We start from the raw sequence: 19,248 nt of genomic DNA, 5'->3' as shown, positions 1-19,248 counted from the left end.
TGATAGTTTACATGGGGGAACATCAGTTTTACATTCATCGTCTCACTGAAATGATTACAATCTGTATGATATTCTTGATGTCATCTCACAACTCCTCTCGTTTTCGGTTATTTGTGTTTAATGCATCAAATCTGTTCTTGAGAAGGTCTCCAAATTCAGGTGGGATAAACTCAAGGTCGTATATTGGCTGCCATGAGCTTTTTAACTTCTCCAGTTTCAGATTGAACTTGCATAGGAGGAGCAACTGATGTCCAGTTCCACAACAGTCACTGGTCTTGTTTTGGGCCATGTTATTCAGTGTCTCCATCATCTCTTTCCAAAGGTACAATCAATTTGATTCCTGTGTATGCCATCTGGTGAGCTACATGTTTTTATGTTGTTGAAAAAGGTATTTGCAATGAATAAGTCATTGGTCTTGTAAAATTCTATCATGCGATCTCCAGCATCTTTTCTACTAAGGCCATTATTTTCCAACTATTGACCCTTCTTTGTTTCCACCTTTCGCATTCCAATCACCAGTAATTTTCAGTATATCTTGATTGCATATTTGATCAATTTCAGATTGAAAAACTTGGTAGAAGTCTTCAATTTTATCATCTTTAGCTTTAGTGGTCAGTGTGTAAATTTTAATAATAGTCTTTATTAACTTGTTTTCCTTGTGTTGTTGTTAAGTTCTGTCAACTCGGTTCCAATTCATAGCAACCCTGTATAGGGATTCCGAGGAGCTGCAAGTGGGTTTGAACTGCTGACCATGTGGCTCAGACTGACCTTGTGGTCCAGTGTGTTATACTGCAGTGCCATACTAGGACTCCAGTTTTCCTAGCAGGCATATGGATATTATTCTACCACAGACAGAACTGTACTTCAAGATAGATCTTGAAATGTTCTTTTTGACAATGAATGCTATGTCATTCCTATTTGATTTTTCGTCATGGCAGAGTAAACTATATGACTGTCAGATTCAGAATGGCCAATACCAGTCCATTTCAGCTCACTAAACCTACGACTGTGTTCCATTTCATTTTTGATGGTTTACAATTTTCTGAGATTCATACATCATATATTCCATTTTTTAATTGCTAATGAATGTTTGCAGCTGTTTCTTCTCATTTTCAGTTGTGCCCCATGAGCAAATGAAGACGTCAAAAGTTTTGCTTCATCCACGTCATTCAGGTCAACTCTACTTTGAGGAGGCAACTCTTCCCCAGTCATACTTTGAGTGCCCTCCAACCTGAGGGTTCCACCTTCCAGATCTGTATCAGACAATGTTCCACTGCTACTCATAAGGTTTTCAGTAGCTAATCCTTTAGAAGACAGCATGTAAAAATTGCTATTGTTGTTAAATGCCTTCGAGTCAGTTCTGACTCACAGTGAGCCTGTATAGGGTTTCTGAGGAGTGGCTGGTAAGTTTGAACCATTGATCTTGTCGTTCAAACTGACCTTGAGGATGAGTGCTTATCCTATGGCGCCAGAGGCTTACTATTTGAAGCCCCACTGCAAGTGAAGCCTGTTTCCATAGAGACATGCTCTGATCAACAGGACAGAATCCTGTCACATGAGTGGGGGAGGCAGAGAGAGACAGACTTCCTCTTCCTACTCTTGAGTTGTATTTTAAATTTGCAAAGTCCTGTCTTATCTCAGTTTCATAGAAGACAGTTTTTGTGATTGTGGACTTTCTGATACAAAAGATCCTCGTGTCTCTTTAAGGCTCTCTAAACAAGAAAAGGGGAGTCCTGGTGTGGCGCTGTGGGTTAATGCACTGGACTGCAAAGTCACTTTGAACTGCAAGGCCGGTGGTTCAAACTCATCAGCTGCTCCTTGGAAACACTATACAGGGTCGCTATGGGCCAAAACCGACTCAGTGGCACTTAACAACAACAACTAAGAAAAGAAGCCCTGGTAGCACTGTAGAATACTACAGGGGACTACAAACCACAAGGTCAGCTACTCTTCAGGAGGAAAACGGGGCCTTCTGCTCCCATAACGATTTACAACCTTGAAAACCCTATTCAGACTCTATGGATCCGAATCTACTCAACGGTAATGGGCTTTTAGAGGGAAAAAGGAAGACCAGAGATGGGGAAGAAAGGGATTGTGGGCTGATAGTTATGATTAGAATAGCTCATAACACCACCATAGGCTACCACGTATGGGGCATCGACATTGTGCCAGGCACTGTGCTATGTACATGCTTTATATGTGTTCACTTGTGTAATCCTTATGCTGTTGCTGTTGTTATGTGTCACTGAGTTGGTTCTGACCCACAACGACCCTGTATAGGGTTCTGAGAAGCAGCTGGTGAGTTTGAACTGCTGACCTCATGGTTCAAACTGACCATGCAGTCAAGTGCATACACTACAGCGCCACACTAGGACTCCTTTATAGCCATCCTACAGTTATCTTTATAACCACCCTATAAAATAGGAACTATTAATATTCCTATTTTTCTCAGTGAGGGAACTTAGAGGGTTTCCATGGCTTGTATAAATTCACCAAAATAAAAAGCTGCTAAACTTCTAGTGTGGTACTGTAGGATCAGCACTGGACTGGGAACCACAAGGTCGGCAATTCAAACCCATCAGCTGCTCCTTGGAAACATTACACAGGGTCTCTATGAATTGGAACAAACTCAATAGCACTTAACAACAACAAAGCAGAATTGAAGATTGAATTTGTCATCTTATTTGTATCCACAACGAACACTCATGGAAATATCAGTCAAAGGGCGTACTGCATTGGGCAAATCTGCTGCAAAAGATTTCTTTACAGTATTAAAGAGTAAAGATGCCACTCTGAGGATTAAATTACATCTGACCTGTGCCATAGTACTTTCACTCATCTCATATGCATGGGAAAGCTGGACAATGAAAAAGTAAGATCAGAGAAGCATTGATTAATTTGAATTATGATATTGGAGAAGAATACTGAAATCACCATGCAGTGCCAGAAGAATAAACAAATCTGTCTTAAAAGAAGTACAGCCAGAATATACAGCCTTGAGAAGCAAGAATGATAATACTTTGTCTCACAAACTTTGGACATGTTATCAGGAGGGACCAGTCCCTGGAAAAGGACAGCATGCTTGATAAAGTGGAAGGTCATAGGTAAAAGCAGAAGATCCTCCCCTCCCCCCCCCCCCGACCCGAAGGAAAGAGATTGGCACTGTGGCTGCAACAATGGGCTCCCTGTGAGGATGGTACAGGAGTGGGCAGTGTTTTGTTCTCTTGTGCATATGAGTTGAAGCCAATTTGATGGCACCTAACAAAACCAACAAGAAGTCAGAATTCAAACTCAAGTCCTCTCATTCTCAGGCATTACACTCCAGAATCATGGGCAGAGCAGGCAGGCAGACACAGGACCAAGAGCAGTCTGAGATTTGCTCGCAAAGGAAGGAAATTACAGAATGATCGGCAAAGAGTAGGAAAAAGTTTCTGGAGTATAGGAGTGGCCCGATAGGAGGGTTTCAGGTAAAGCAGGAGATCTGAGGAGCATTAATTATCACACAAGAGGTCCATATGGACTGTGTTAATAACCTGCTTGAACAGAGAAAGCTAAAGCATGAAGGGAAGGAATGAGCCCCTCAAAGCCAGGCAGTGAATTAGAAGTCAAACACTCTCTCCATAGATTTGATGCTGGGGAATATTTGGTATTGGGTCTCAGTTGTTGATATTCATTCAGTGATGCAGCTAGTACTTACAGAATGCTTCCAATAAGCACAGTACTGAGGATCAGAAACGGAAGTTTCAAGAAATAGTCCCTGACTTCTACACACTTACAAACTAGTTGACTTACTATTGGGAGCTTAATGGCAAAGAAGTTGTTGTTGTTAGGTGCCATCGAGTCAGTATCAACTCATAGCAACCCTATGCACAGTAGAACAAAACACTGTCCAATCCTGGGCCAATCTCACTATTGATGCTATGCTTGAGTCCATCGATGCTGCCACCTGGCCAATCTATCTCGTTGGGGGTCTTCCTCTTTTTCTCTGACCCTCCACCCTACCAAACATGACATTCTTCTCCAGCAACTGGTCCCTCCTGACAATATGTACAAAGTATGAGAGATAAAGTTTGGCCATCGTGGCCTCCAAGGAACACTCTGGCTGCACTTCTTCCAACACAGATCTGTTGGTTCTTTTGGCAGCCCATGGCACTTTCAATATTCTCCACCAACACTATAACTCAAATGCATCAATTCTTCTACGGTCTTCCTTATTCACTGTCCAGCTTTCACATGCATATGAGGTTATTGAAAATACCATAGCTTGGGTCAGGTGCACCTTAGTCCTCAAGCTGACATCTTTGTTCTTCAACACTTTAAAAAGATCTTGTGCAGCAGGTTTGCCAAATGCAATACATCCTTTGATTTCTTGACTGCTGTTTTCCATGAGTGTTGATAGCTGATCCAAGAAGGATGAAGCCCTTGACAACTTCTATTTTTTCTCCGTTGATAAGAATGTTGTTTATTGGTCCAGTGGTGAGGATTTTTGTTCTCTTTACATTGAAATGTAATCCATACCTAAGACTGTGCTCTTTGATCTTCATCAGTAAATGTTTTAAATCCTCTTCACTTTCAGCAAGCAAGGTTGTATCATCTGCATATCACAGGTTGTTAATGAGTCTTCCTCCAATCCTGATGCCACTTTTTTTTTTTAGATATTTAATTGTGTGGGTTTTTTTCAGATATTTAATTGTATCTACAAAGGTACAATTTTTTAGATAGTTAATTGTATTTTTTTAGGTATTTAATTGTATCTACAAAGAAGGAGATACAATTAAATATCTGCCATATCACATTCTCTTCAAAAATACGCTGGGGGTAAAAGAAAAACAGGTTTGAAGGGAAGTTGCTGTCTGCTGATCAATCTCTTTGTTCTCAAACCCCTATCAGAACCTCACCACCTGAGTTTGTAACATACACAGAGTTAAGATTCTAAGTGTGGATTGGCCTGGAAATAGGACCCTATTTTAAGTATGTTCTGGCAAGTCCCAAAATACAAACTGGTGAAGAGAATTCCATGTCAGTTCCCTATAGAGACGCAGAGCAGCCTTTCGCTCTAACCTGCGGCCAATCCTAATGCCTTCCTTACCAGAACCTTGCTTGCGTGTTTAGATTGTATCTAAATGCTGGACTAGCTCAGAAGTCAAAAAAGAGCAATCCATCAAGTTCCTATGTTTCTAAGCAGCTCGAGGTTCTTAGGGAATCTGAAGATTTAAGGAACCCAGAGCCATCAAGGGCCTGTGCATCCTTCTGAGGATAGCTTTCACCAGATGATCAAATTATGAGCCCAACCTTCTTTTCTTGCCAAAGAAAAAGCTTATGAACCTCAGACTTGGCACGGACTTCACTGGACCCAGTGTTCCCACTAATAGATACCAGGCTAAGGCTCCAAGTAAACTCTGACCCTGCAATCAGGCTCCCTGGAAATGAGTCACTTACCTTTGTACGGGGCACAATATTAAGTTCCAGTTTTTGGTCCACCAGGCTGGCCCCTGCCTCTGAGAGATAGCCCTGGTTGAGGACAAGGCAGTCACGGCCAAAGCAGCAGGGACAGCACAGTTTTTGCAGCCACTTGGTCCATTTAGGATTGAGGTGCCCATATGGTTCTTCATTCTTGGGTTTGAAGACAGCAATGATCTTCTACAGAGACAACAAAAGGAGATGTTAAAGGCAAGCTGAATAAAGTAGTCCCAAGACCAAGTCAGCAGGAGTCTAAAAGTAAAGGAGAGAGAGGGCACAGGAAACTGAACCCGCATCCTCACTTTACAGGGGATTCTCCCTGGCTGGTAAGGGAAAGACACTGGCTCATGTGTGCAGCTGACAGAGCCACTATTAGCAAGAGATGTGACCCAGGAAGATGCTTGCTCTTCCTCACTCCTCTTCTTCATTTCTTTCCTCAGACCAGTACCTATGGTTTTCTGCATTTCTAGTAGCCAGAGACAGATGCCAACTCAGACAGTTCTGAGTCACTGGCAGCAATCTTATGCCAAAACTGTGCTGCTTCTTGCCCTCCCAGAAAGGTTAGAGCATCACACTGAAAGTTTGGAGGGCCCTAAAGTAAACCTTTCTAAAACCAGTAAGGCATTAACTTACTTAATCATGGATCATATATTGCATGTATGTGTGTTTTTACCCCATTTATCCTATAGCACCTGATCCCATAAATTAAATACTATCAAACTCCAACTCTCAAGGTTGAGATGTACAAATATCCACATTGTCGCTCTGAATCAATTGGGTAAGGAGTCAAACATTATCAATTGACAGGAAATAAAAAAGGTATTACGGAATGAGGTTAAGGAAATTCTTTCATTGATGATAGATTTTTCTCTATCAGTCTTATTATCCTACCCCGGGGTGTTAACAAGACCTTGAAATAAAAAATTTAGGAAACTAAGAAAGCAACCATGGAGAAAATCAAAGCACTAGAAAGAATCTGCAGTCTGGCTAGAATGGGGTTCTCTTAAGTAATTCTGACAGGCAAGAGACTAGGACATGAGATGCCCGAGAGAAAAAATCCATCTTCTCTAGCTGACAGTAATCTAATGCTCAAAGGTCCCTAGAAATATGGATGCGGCAGCAATCTAGAACTCTGGTTCCCTCCAAATCAGCCAGCCTCTGAGGGGGTTGTTCATTGATCTCATTCTCCCCAGTCCCCAAGCTTGTGATTCAAAAGAAGAAAAGTAAATATGCAAACTGAGTGATTCATCTTCATATCATATGACTCTCTCTCTCTCCTCATCTCATAGCCAACTCAAGCTAGCACTGATCAGTCATAAGATATCTTTCTCTGGTGTCACTTCCTGAATGGCAGGTCATGGCAGAAAACAAACACTCATCTGCCTGCATAAGGAAATACTCATATTGAAGCTTTGCAAAGATTTGAGAGCACAAGAGAAATACTGAACTTCTCTCCTCCATACAAAAAGAATTTACTTATTCTTAAAGACAAGTAAACTGACTTACTCACTGGAGAAAGCAAAATGCATATATTCTTAGAAATCTTCAGAATTCTTCATTTATCTAAAGAAGCTACCAAAAGGCCTAAATTAACAATATCCCTGCCTCTGCTCTGCTGGAACCCCAAGTTTGAGCAATGCAACACCAGTAGAGGTTTGTCACTCAAGAACCCCTGACAGGTCCACTATAATAAAGCTAGGAAACCACAGGATCACATGAGGCACACCCCATAATTTAGCAGTCGGCTTAACTAACTGAGGCACACGTAGAGTTGAGTAAGCTAAGAGACCAAGACATTCCCACGAGTAACTACTAAGGAGTCAATTCCAACTCATAGTGTCTCTGTGTAGGATTTCTAAGGAGTGGCTGGTGAGTTTGAACCACCAATCATGCTGTTAGTCGTCCAGTGTTTATCCTCCAGCGCCACACCAGGACTGAAAAATACCAGCGCTGAGGCTTAAATACTTCCACTTACAGCATTACTTGACGAACAAGATGGCAGCCAAGTGTCATTTATAGACTGACCTCTCAAATGTCTCAGTTTCTTCCCATCACAAGGAGCATTTCTTCCAGTCTAAGACCATAACTGATCAGGGTTACTAAGGCATCTCAGTATTACAGGGACTTCCTTAAAGGGTACTGTCTGGACGGACAGGTAGGGGAGCTGTAGGGTGATGCACCCACAGTGTTTAAAGAGGACTGACTGGCAATCTGTAGATGAGAAGGAAGTGGGAGTAGGGTGAAGGAACTTGTCTTACAGTTGAATTTGCATAGCTAGCACAGTTTTTACTGACTGCTATTTGGGAAGACTAAAGCCCATCCACATTACCTCTGGGAGCAACCACTGAGAGGAAGAAGGGACAGACAATTGCCTTTCAGGACTAAGTTTAGGCCTCAGTTCTAGGCAATCCTGTTAATATTTGTTCAGTCCCTAGTTTATGTAGTTGAAAACTCTGCAGGTTTCCCAGACAGACACATCACACAGCCTCTGGCCTAATTTCTGAAGCTTATGTTTACTTCAAAGTACTGGTGTGGTGCTGTAGTATAAGCACTGGACTACTAACTACAATGTCAGTGGTTCAAACCCACCAGTCATTCCTAGGAAATCCTATACAGCATCACTGAGTTGGAACCAACTCAGTGGCACTTGACAACAACATGTTAACTTCATGTGTTACTGAACAACCAAGAATCCTCTCCACAGCTGAGGGTCATAATTTTGAGGAACATGCTAGTCAGTTGCCTAATATTGATTTTGGTGCTTCTGTTCCACTTTCTGCTTTGTTTCATAGTGTCTGGGGTCTTACAAGCTTAGGAGTGGCCACCTAAGGTACAATTATTGGGCTCTTTTTGCTGGGAGCACCGGAGGAAGAAGGAAGGTCAGGAGTCGGAGGAGGAAAGGAATACATATCCAAACACGTCCATGAACAAACTCCAAATCCACTGAAATAGAAAGATGCCCACAATCATTCGGCTGTGATAGAAAATAACACCACCTGATTTTCCTTACCATTCTGTCAGGAGACCAGAACTGGATGGTGCCCAGCGATCATTACTAGACATTTTGATCAAAGATTCTACAGAAGAATAAGATCAAAAGTGGTGGTGGAAGATAGAGGAACAAAATGTCAAATTCTCATGGAATCCAGGCTTTCTGGAGTCACTCCTGAAACTATTATCTGGAAGAAATGTTTGAACCTCAAAAATATCCCCTGATATTTTTCTTTCTGTTTTCCTTTTACTTTTTATTGTGAATTGAATGACGGTTTACAGACAAGACTATCAGTTTTACATCCAACAAACCACACACTCTGTTTCATCTCAATGACTGCAGTTCCCTCCATGCAGCACCAGTTCTCCCACCTCCTCCCTGTGGCAGCTATGTCCATTCCATTCCTTCTCAGCTTTGTCCTTAGGTTAATGGTGCCCTTTTGATTTTGAACGATTGACCATTCCATGGTGTGAAGTCACTTTTGAATCAAATAATAGTTTAGTCTAATCAGAAAAGAATAATCTAAATATGATCAAATTGACAATAGCAACTCCAAAGGATAGATGAGAAGCTTAGGGGTACAGTGAGTTTGTGTTAATGTCAGTGAAATCTTTATGAAAAAGTTGTCAAGAAAGGGGGCAGAACTAGAAAAATGTAACCAATATCACTGAGGTGAGTATGTAGCAATTGTAAAAGTGGTGTGTTTTGTTGTGTGCCTTTTAACACACACACACAAAATCATAAATTTTTTTTTTTTTTTAAATAGGAGGAATGGGGAAAATACTCTCCTCACTCATAGAGAACAAACTCCAAAGTCGATGAAATAGAAATATGCCCACCAGTCTTTGGTTGTGAAAGAAAATGACTACTCCCTCTTTTTCCTCACCACCCTCTCTCTACTTTCAGATACTCTGAATTCCTTTGAAACACCCAGGACAAAGCTTCAAATTTGGCACTAACATTTTAAAAACATCTCTTCTTTAAACCCATTTACAAATCCCTCTTTTAACCAAGTGTGCAGCAAGTAGCTGTGTGGCTTAATACAGTCCACAATGTTGGAAATAAAAACAGAACAGCAGGGGAAGCATAAGGCCACACACTGGCTGATGTCAGGACCCACAAACAGAGGCTGAAACCCTGAAACCCGGAGTGCAAAGGGCTCCCTGGTCTACCAGGCAACCACAAAAGAGAAAGAGAAGGCTTCATGCTGAAAGAGGTCTTTTCTCTGAAGAACCTAAAATCGAAGACAGTTTAAACCAATCACTCAGATTGCACTAACAATGCAATATGCAAAAATGACCTTAAATTTAAAAAATAGTCTGGTAAACGTGAAGTTTGCAGCCAATTAAACTAACAGTTCTCAAACATTTTGGTCTCAAGATCCCTTCATACACTTAAAGATGTTTGTTTATGGGGGTGAAATCTTTATATGTATTAGAAATTATAATGGAAAAAAGCTGAACTATTAATTCACTTAAAAATAAAAATGAATCCATTACATGTTGGCATATGTGAACATTATTTCTACAGAAAAAAAAAACAAAAACTATTTCCCAAAACATTTTTTCCTGAGACGATGGCATTGTTTATTTTTACAGTTTAAAAACTCTCTCTAATGTCTGGTTTAAGAGAAGGCAGCTGTATGCTCCCATCTGCCTCAGCGTTCCATGTGTTTCAAGGTTACACGTCCTGCCACCTCTGGAAACACACTGTCCGCTCCTTGGGTAAAGGGTGAAAACGGTAAAGTCTGAGCACTATTACAAAAACAATGTTGACCTTGTAGACCCCTAAAAGGGTCTCAGGACCTACCTCCAGGGGGGGACCTGGACTACATTTAGAAAAGCTGTATCAAACAGAAAGAGCTCTGGTAGCACAGTGGGTTAAGTGTTGACTTGCTAACAAAAAGGTTGGTGGTTCAGACCCACCAGCCAGCTGAGTCACAGCAGAAGACAAGGCTGCTCCTGGATAGGCTAACAGTCTCGGAAATCCCTAACAAGCAGTTCTGCTACGTCCGACAGAGTTACTATGAGTTGTGAATGACTCCATGGCAGTGGGGTATTGTTGTTGTTGTTAAGTGCCATCGAGTCGGTTCCAACCCATAGTGGCCCTGGATAGGGTTTCTGAGGAGCAGCTGGTGAGCTTGAACTGCCAACCTTGAAGTTCAAATGGTTTTGCAGTCTGGCACATTAACCCACAGCGCCATACCTGTCTAATGTCTAAAACCTGTTTACACCACCCAAGGACAGTAATTCATGAGATAACACTGATGTTCCTTGTTTCAAAATTTTACAGACCTGTCTACCAAAAGCTTGTCATGCAAATGCAAAAGCAGCCCCTAACCTAGCTATTTAAAAAGAGATGGCTTATTTACTTGTTGATTCTTAAAAAGAAAGGGATGGGGCTATTCCAAATATATGAGGCTCTGAACAAAAATGGAGTTCAAACTGAACGTAATCATGAAGATTTAGCTGTATTTATTTTCCTACTGTATCGCCATCAACCAAACATTGTTTTACCAATTACAGCTTGTGGCCTGGGACATTTCCTGGCAACAGTGGAAAGATGATGATAAAAACTCAAGACCTACATCTGTTTATGGTATACAAATCTGACTGCTTTCTAATATTTTAGTAAAACTTTGGAGGCCACAGTTAGTTGGAGGAAACACCTTCAATATTTGAAATATGTGCAAAGGAATACACTACCATTTGCATGACAAACTCTTGGTGGATGAAATCTTTTAAAAAGGTTGAAAATTACAGATAAATTCAAATTCCTTTAACATGTAGGCAGTGTCTGTGTAAAATTTTGAAGCAACGAACATCAGTGTTATCTAATGAACTGCTGTCCCTGGGTGGTGCAAACAGTTAAGCATTTGACTACTAACCAAAAGGCTGGCAATTTGAAACCTACCCAGGGGCACTTCAGAAGAAAGTCCTGGTGATCTGCTTCCCAAGGGTCACACAGCCTTGAAAGCCCTATAGAGCAGCTCTGCTCTATACCATGAGTCAGCATCTACCTGACGGCAACTAATGACGAGTTACTATTCTCAATGGTTATGAAAATATGTTATCAAAAGTTTACGATTTTTTACTTTACTCAATGCCAAACATCCAAAAACACCTAATGCAGATGCCAGTGAACATATAACTTAAAAATAAAACAAGGGAGGAATCTTCACATCGAGGATCAATCCTATCCCCTCTATACAAAGGGTTGATAGGGACGGGCAACCTGGGCATTGGCTATCTAAAATAAAGGCACGAAGTGACTTGATTACAAGTTTTCATGAGGGAGAAAAAAGAATAATAAATAAATAAATAAGAAGCCCTTACTAAGTTCCTACTAAGCACCAGAAACCATGTGTGCTAGCTCATTTAATCCTCTCAATAATCCAGTGAGTCACATGCTATGAGGAGGCTTCAAACAGTTCATGGAAAAATAAAATGAAAAGATAATGGAATTTTTCCATGAACTTTTTAAGCTTCCTCATATTATGATTCTTAGCAACAAGGGCATCTAATCTTACTGGTGTCACAAAACAGAAAATGCTCAAAAAATACTTGTGTAGGTAAGTGAGTATTAGACACTTTGCTACAGATGGAATTGCATTCCCCCAAAATATAGCTAGGTCATGATTCCCAGTACTGTGTGATTATTCTCCATTTTTGTGATGTATTATAAATCCTAACCTCTGCCTGCTCTGGTCGCATAGTGGATTACGAGCTGGAATGTTAATCACAAGAGCAGCAGTTTGAATCTACCAGCTGCTTCACAGGAGAAAGATGAGGCTTTCTGCTCCCATAAAGATTTATGGCCTGGGAAACCCTACTCAGGGTCTCTGTGAGTCTGAACTGACTCCTTGGCACCTAACCACTACCACCAACCTCTGCCTGTGGTTAATGAGGCAGGGTTAAATTATGTTGCAGAGGATTAGGTTATGTTTTTTGTGTTAATGAGGCAGGATTCGGGTGGGACACAATACATATAAGACATTTATTAGGTTACAATACATTTAATGTAAAGGGAATTTCCCTGCGGTGTGGCCTGTATCACTTTTATCTTACAAAAAATAAAAGGCGAGAAGCTGAAAGAGAAAGAGGACCTCAGTGACACCAAGAAATAAGAGGGGAATGGAGCACATCCTTTTGGTCCAGGGTCCCTGCTCTGAGAAACTCCTAGACCCAGAGGAAGACGAATGCCAAGAAACATGGAAATCTCCAAGAAAAAATAGGTCATAGACACTGAAAGGAGAAAAAGACCTTCCCCCAAAACCAACACAGAGATAACCTTCCCTTAGAACTGGCAGCCTGAATTTGGACTTCTAGCCTCCTAAACTCTGAGAATAAATGTCTGTTTGTTAAAGCCATCCACTTGTTATAGCAGCATTAGATAACTAAGACTGCCCTCAAGTGCAGGGATATAAGTGGAGTAATTTGTGCATTCTCCACCATGACTTCTGTTCTAGCATTTTCAATCTTACTAGTCCAAGTCCCCACTAGTCTATATCATGAAAGAGAAACCATTCTAAATTAGGAAATGTTGCTAACTGCCGTATAGGGTTACCAAGAAGCTGGTGAGTTTGAATCACCAGCTTTGCAGTTCAAACTGACCTTGTAGTCCAGTGCTTATCCTACAGCAGTGCCACAAACAGAAGCTCCAAAAGTAGTCATGCGAAAACTGTTGGATTCCCCTCAATCTATATTCTTCCAGAACCTTTGATTTCTAGCTGGGCAAACAGACAGTGGTTACCAGCTACCATGGCAGCTAAGTCTGGACGAGAGGGTATAAGCAGGAGCATCTGTTGCAATGTCTAGGAAGTGTTCTTAGCCCCCTCGTTTCCCTTTCTTCTTCTAATTGAATGAAAAGCAGACATGACATCTGCAGCTTAAACAGCTATCTTGCATCATGAAGTACAAGTCACATGCTAAGGTTGTCTGAAGAGCTGGGGAAGAAAAGCCTGCACCCCTGATCAAGTGAAATTCCATGCCAGGCCTGAGCAGACCGTATACCTCTTTTATGTAAGCATAAAGTGAACTTTCATTCAAGCCATTATTATTTTAGATTTTCTGTCACATATGTTATTGTTGGTAGGTGCCATTGAGTCAGTTCCGACTCATAGCAGCCCTGTGCACAACAGAACAAAACCCTGCCTGGTCTTGTGCCAGCCTTACAACCATTGTTATGCTTGAGCCCATTGCTGCTGCCACTGTGCCAATCCATTTCACTAGGAGTCTTCATCTTTTTCCCTGACCCTCCACTTTACCAAGCACGATGTCCCTTCTCCAGGGACTGGTCCCTCCTGACAAGTTTGAAGTACAAGAGATAAAATCTCACTATCCTAGCATTTGACTGTACTACTTATAACACAGCTGTCTTTGTTCTTCTGGCAGTCCATGGTACTTTTAATATTCTTCTCCAACACCATAACTCAAACGTATCAATTCTTCTATGGTCTTCCTTATTCATTATCCAACTTTCATATGCCTATGAAGCTACTAAAAATACCACGGTTTGGATCAGACACACCTTAGCCCTCAACTTGACATCTTTGTTCTCGAAGAAGAGATCTTGAGTGCCAAATGCAGTATGTTATTTGATTTCTTAACTGCTGCTTCCATGAGCGTTGATAGTGAATCCAAACAAAATGAAGTCTTTGACAACTTCAAACTTTTCTCCATTTATCATAATGTTCTTTGTTGGTCCAGTGGTGAGGATTTCTGTCACACATAGCCAAATTTTATCACAACAAATCTAGCAACTGAAAGAAAACCCAGAAATCGGACAACCAACTAACTTGTTGAAGTAACATGGTAGAGTGATTAAGTACTGTGAGCACTGGAGCTAGAACACTTGGGTTCAAATTCTGCCTCTACAGCTTCGTCTCTATGACACCATGGCAGGCTGGCTAGACTTCCTGTGCCTCCATGAAATCATCTGTAAAACGTGCTCCTCGGAAGGCTGTACGGTACATGGCATACAGCACAAGTGGTTTGCAATCAGCTGCTAGCTTGAAGGTGGGGGATTCGAACCTGGCGATTCCACAGAAGAAAAGCCTAGAAAACTGAATCCATAAAGATTACAGGCAAGAAAATTCTGCAGTACAATTCAACTCTGCAACACATGAGGTTGCCATGAGTTGGGGGCCAACTTGATAGTAGCTAACAAGAACAAAATTTTAGTATTTGTCAAATAAAATAAATATACCTACTCCTCACTTATCGACCATCTTGTTGCCCAACATTAAAAATTAATCTACTATAAATGTACTGGACAGCTCACCAAAAGGTCAGCAGTTCAAACCGACCAGCTGCTCCTCAGAAACCCTATACGGGGTCACTATAAGTTGGAATCCACAAGATGGCACTTAACAATAACAATACAAATCTGCAATGGTTAAAAAATCTACTATCTAACTATTTTGCGCATTAATTATATATGTCTAACAGTGATAGAACTAGTTAAATTTTGTACTTTCATTTTTATTGGACTGCTAGAGGAGCTCTGATAGCGTAGTGGTTACGAATCGGGCTGCTAATCTCACTGTCAGCAGTTTGAAACTACCAGCTGCTCCGCGGGAGAAAGATGAGGCTTTCTGCTCCGGTAAAGATTTACAGCCTCGGAAACCCTGTACAGGGTCGCTATGAGTCGGAACCGACTCCACAGCACATAACAACAACAACAACAGTGCCTATTTACAGAATGTACCGCCATCTGGAAAATACAAGTACCACTTACATTCTTTGCCTCTCAGCATTCTTGGGATACTTGTTGTTGTTGTTGTTATTGACTCATAGTGACCCTGTACAGGGTTTCCAAGACTGTACGTTTTTACGGGAGCAGAAAGCCTCATCTTTCTCCCATGTAACAGCTGGTAGTTTCAAACTGCTGATCTTAAGGTTCACAGCCCGATTCGTAACCACTACGCTACCAGAGCTACTGTTCCATTAATGGTCCATTGCTGCTGTCTGTACCATGCATAAAAAAAAATTAGGCCCATTTTCACACAATAACCTGGGGTCTGTGGAACCAAACCATGCTAAGTGAGCAGTAGATATAAATACATTTGGAGCAGGACAAAAGATGACAGTACTGTAGACACAGGAAGAACACCATGTGACCCTGCAGGTGTAAACCAGGGAACTCACAGGGCCGCCAGAAGCTATGAGAGAATCATGGGACAGTCACCCTCAGAGACCTCAAGAGGAATTGACATTGCTCATATTTTGATTTGGACTTCTGGCCTGCAAAACTGTTGGACAATAGATTGCTATTCTTTAAAAAGCAAAAAAAAAAGATGACAATCTAAAGTGAATCTGTGGACCAGTCTGACCCACCAACAGCATTCAGAAAGTGGCCCTGTTCTCTAAACCGTATTGCCCTCAGCAGCAGCAGGATGGATACATTAGTAAATTTTGTCTGGGCATCTGTGTTTTGACTTTCCCTCTACACAAAAGGATAACGTCCAGGAAATTTCAGAGACAGGCAGGGATCCTGCAAATCACCATGAAACATACCCATAGTCCATCAATCCCTGAGGCCTACCTACTGAGGTGGTAGGGCTTTACCTGCCAGGAAGAATAAAGAGATCATGTTACTGGCACCTGTCAGCACCAGATGCCTTCTCAACTGACTTGACATACTTCCAAGGGAGCTGTCATGGTCTCATGAAAAAAAAGAATAATCATCTTCCTGCTCCTGTTCCTATCAAAGATACTCTTAGCCCTGTCTTACACCCCCTGGTTCTCAACTCAAAAGAGGAAAGCACCTTGCTACCAGGCACAGCTCTCTGCACTCACCTTTCTTTGCTCCTAAAAGCAATGGTTCCCCTTTTTCTATTTAACTCACTGCTTCTTCTTTTGAGAGCAGAATTTTACTACCCTTGGAAAGACTTAACTACTCTTGAAACTTTCCCCAACTCAGTTTGTGTTAACTGAGCTGATGTCAGAATTCCCTTATGGTTCTTGATTCAGGGATGACTCGACATGTAGGAGAATAACCAGACCATTCAGTGAACCTAACCAAGTCCATTCTGGTCACTCAGGACCCCTCTAGCTGAAAAGGACCTATCTTGGAATTTGATAGAAGAAAGATGAAGGGAGGGGAGGTCACAGGATGGAGTACAAGATTAAACAAAACAGAAGAAAAATACTGTTAACTGATGGTACATGGAGGGGACTGTAATCACTGAAATGAAATGAAGCATACGATTTCTTGAATGTAAAACTGACAATTTGTAAAACCTTCACTGAATTCAGAACAAAAAAGTTTAATTAAAAAAAAAAAAAATGCACCAATCCAGGAGAGACTCATCGAATGTCTGAGGGAACTCTGACACCTGTCATTTTAATAATTGTAACAATAATCAGTTTTTTCAATAAGCCAGTCTGGCATACCTGAGGATTGTAACAGGGAAAAAAATTTTGACCCATTGTTCATTCAATAGGCGCCCTGGTGGCACAGTAGTTAAAGCACCTGGATGCTAACCAAAAGGTCAGCAGCTTGAACTTACCAGCTATGGTGTGGCAGTCTGCTTCCATTAAGATCTCAGCCTTGGAAACCCAATGGGGTGATTCCACTATTTCCCTATAGGGTTATTATGAGTTGGAACAGACTGGATGGCAGCGGGTTTGGGTTTTAGTTTGGTTCTTCCAGTAAGACCTGGTTTGATCTGAATCTGGTTTGATTGGCGTGCCTTAAATTGTTTCCCGTTATCAAGGGGATAAAGGTCATTTGTTTTTTTCAGTTGTGCTTATCTTACCATGCCCGGTTCCATCCCATCCTCACCCCCCTGTACACACACGTAGGAGACAAAATAAAGGTCAGCAAACACTCTGTCTGAGTAGCTCAAAAGAAAACTGATCAGAGTCTTGGGAGAGAAATGAGAACTAAAAGGCAGCTGACAATCCCATGTTTCTAAAACGCCACATTCTAAGCTGAGGAACCATCAAAAAGCATTTGAATCATTTCCCAGAAGTGAGCAATAATCAGGACAGCTGCTTCCAGACCAGATGAAACTGGTGAGTCCACCCACTCATCAACGTCTGCCAACAAGAGACCTGGGACAGTGACATGAGACATTCCCACATTGGAGCCTGGAACTGCACCCTCAGAGCCCCCTGAGGGTTCACCCACCCTCCTCAATGAACAGGGACACACTGGTTCGTTTCAAAGTCTTTAGAGGCCCAAAGCCGCAAGTCTGTAGATAATGACCAAGTAGTAGTCCCAGTAATTTCAGGCTAAGAAACTACTAGACAGCACCATCTCCAGGTGGGGCTCTGCCCAGAGGCACATTGTCCCACCACATCACCAGCCTCCTCCGCTTGTATCTGGTCAATTTCCTCTTTTTATTTTTCCGCTCATCCTGCCCCCACCAGATAGGTCCTGATTTATTTCTCCATTCCCTAGATCTTCCCCATCTCCAGTCCTCAGCAGCACCCCAAAAGCCTGCCAGGGGAACCGCAAGGTGAAGTTTCTTTCTACTACCTCTCTCCCTCTGGCTGTGCGAAGTTTATTCCCCAGGGTGGGCCCCCAGAATCCCACCCTCACTGAAGCCCCCTCTTCGGCGGTCCCCTGCTCTCATCTCACCCCCTGGGGGTCCTTGACGAAATAGCTTCCGCTGGAGCCCTGGTAGATGCGCTCCGGAAAGATGCCGCGCTCGATGGCCAGCTCGGCCTGCTGCACCATGATCTCGAACTCGGGGTCCTCCGGGAACTCATTGCGCTCGCGGTGGGCCTGAGCGGCGTGCGCTGCCGCCGCGGCCTGAGCGGCCAGAGCTTGGGCCTGCGCCGCCACGGTTTGGGTCTGGCCCTGGGCCGCCGCGCACCGGGCCCGATCGAGCAGAGGCTGCCGCTCTCGGTCGTGGCCCGGGGAACCAGGCGGAGAGGGGGCCGAGCCGGCCGCAGCCGCCACTCGGACCGCGCCCCCCGGCACCTGAGGAAAGTGAGCGCCCGAGCCCGACGGGAAGGTGTAGTCCGGGGGTTGGGCCCGCTCGGGGGACACCAGTGGGCTCGTCTCGTCCATCCCTCAGGCCGCGGGCTCCGGGACCCGGCGAGCTCACACAGCTGAGCTCGTGGCCGGGGCCAATCCGCGACACCCCCCACCCCCCATCTGGCCAACCAGGTCTCCGGGCCTCCTTGGCCCCGCCCCTACCCTCCCTGTTTACTTGGCGACGAGTAGGCACGACGGCTGGTAGCCAATCAGAACCAGCTCCTACGCAATCATTCCCTCCGCAAATTTCTACCGTCACGGTCAGTGAAGACTGCGCATGCTCAAAGAGCCAAACCAGTGCTAGACACGCCCTCTGACCACTACCGTTCCTGTCCCGCCCTTAGCTTCCAATTGGCTGACCCATGGGTGCTTTCGCAAAAGTAACCTATATTTCCCTAAAGAGGACAAATAGCCCCAAACACAGGAAAGGATGCTCAGCGACATTAGTCACCAGAGAGCTGCAAATCAAAATCACAATGAAATACCATTTCACTCCCACTGGAATGACTAAGATAAAAAATAAAAACGGAAAATAACAAATATTCGCAAGGATGTGGAGAAATTGGGAACCTTTTTCGTTGTTGGTCAGGAGCTCTGGTAGCGTAGTGGTTACTGATCAGGCTGCGAACCTTAAAGTCAGCAGTTCGAAACTACCAGCTGTTCCGCGGGAGAAAGATGAGGCTTTCTGATGAGGCTTTCTGCTCCCGTAAAGAAACCCTGTACAGGGTCGCTATGAGTCTCGGAAACCCTGTACAGGGTCGCTATGAGTCTCGGAAACCCTGTACAGGGTCGCTATGAGTCTCGGA

General features: G+C 42.9%; 1 protein-coding gene across 1 annotated transcript in view; it reads right to left on the bottom strand.

The window, feature by feature from the left end:
• Positions 1-18,531, bottom strand: part of PI4K2A (phosphatidylinositol 4-kinase type 2 alpha) — a 40,065-nt gene extending 21,534 nt beyond the window's left edge. Inside the window, exons 1-2 of the mRNA XM_006831213.1 lie at positions 18,041-18,531; positions 5,440-5,640 (exon numbers count right to left, since the gene is read on the bottom strand). Coding sequence (XP_006831276.1) covers positions 5,440-5,640; positions 18,041-18,475 — 636 coding nt within the window. The 5' untranslated portion in view covers positions 18,476-18,531. The remainder of the gene's footprint in view (positions 1-5,439; positions 5,641-18,040) is intronic.
• Positions 18,532-19,248: the final 717 nt, after the last annotated feature.

Source organism: Chrysochloris asiatica, unplaced genomic scaffold, assembly GCF_000296735.1.
Source record: "Chrysochloris asiatica unplaced genomic scaffold, ChrAsi1.0 scaffold00003, whole genome shotgun sequence".
NCBI classification, from domain to species: Eukaryota; Metazoa; Chordata; class Mammalia; order Afrosoricida; family Chrysochloridae; genus Chrysochloris; species Chrysochloris asiatica.
This window is presented reverse-complemented; position numbering and strand designations above follow the sequence as displayed.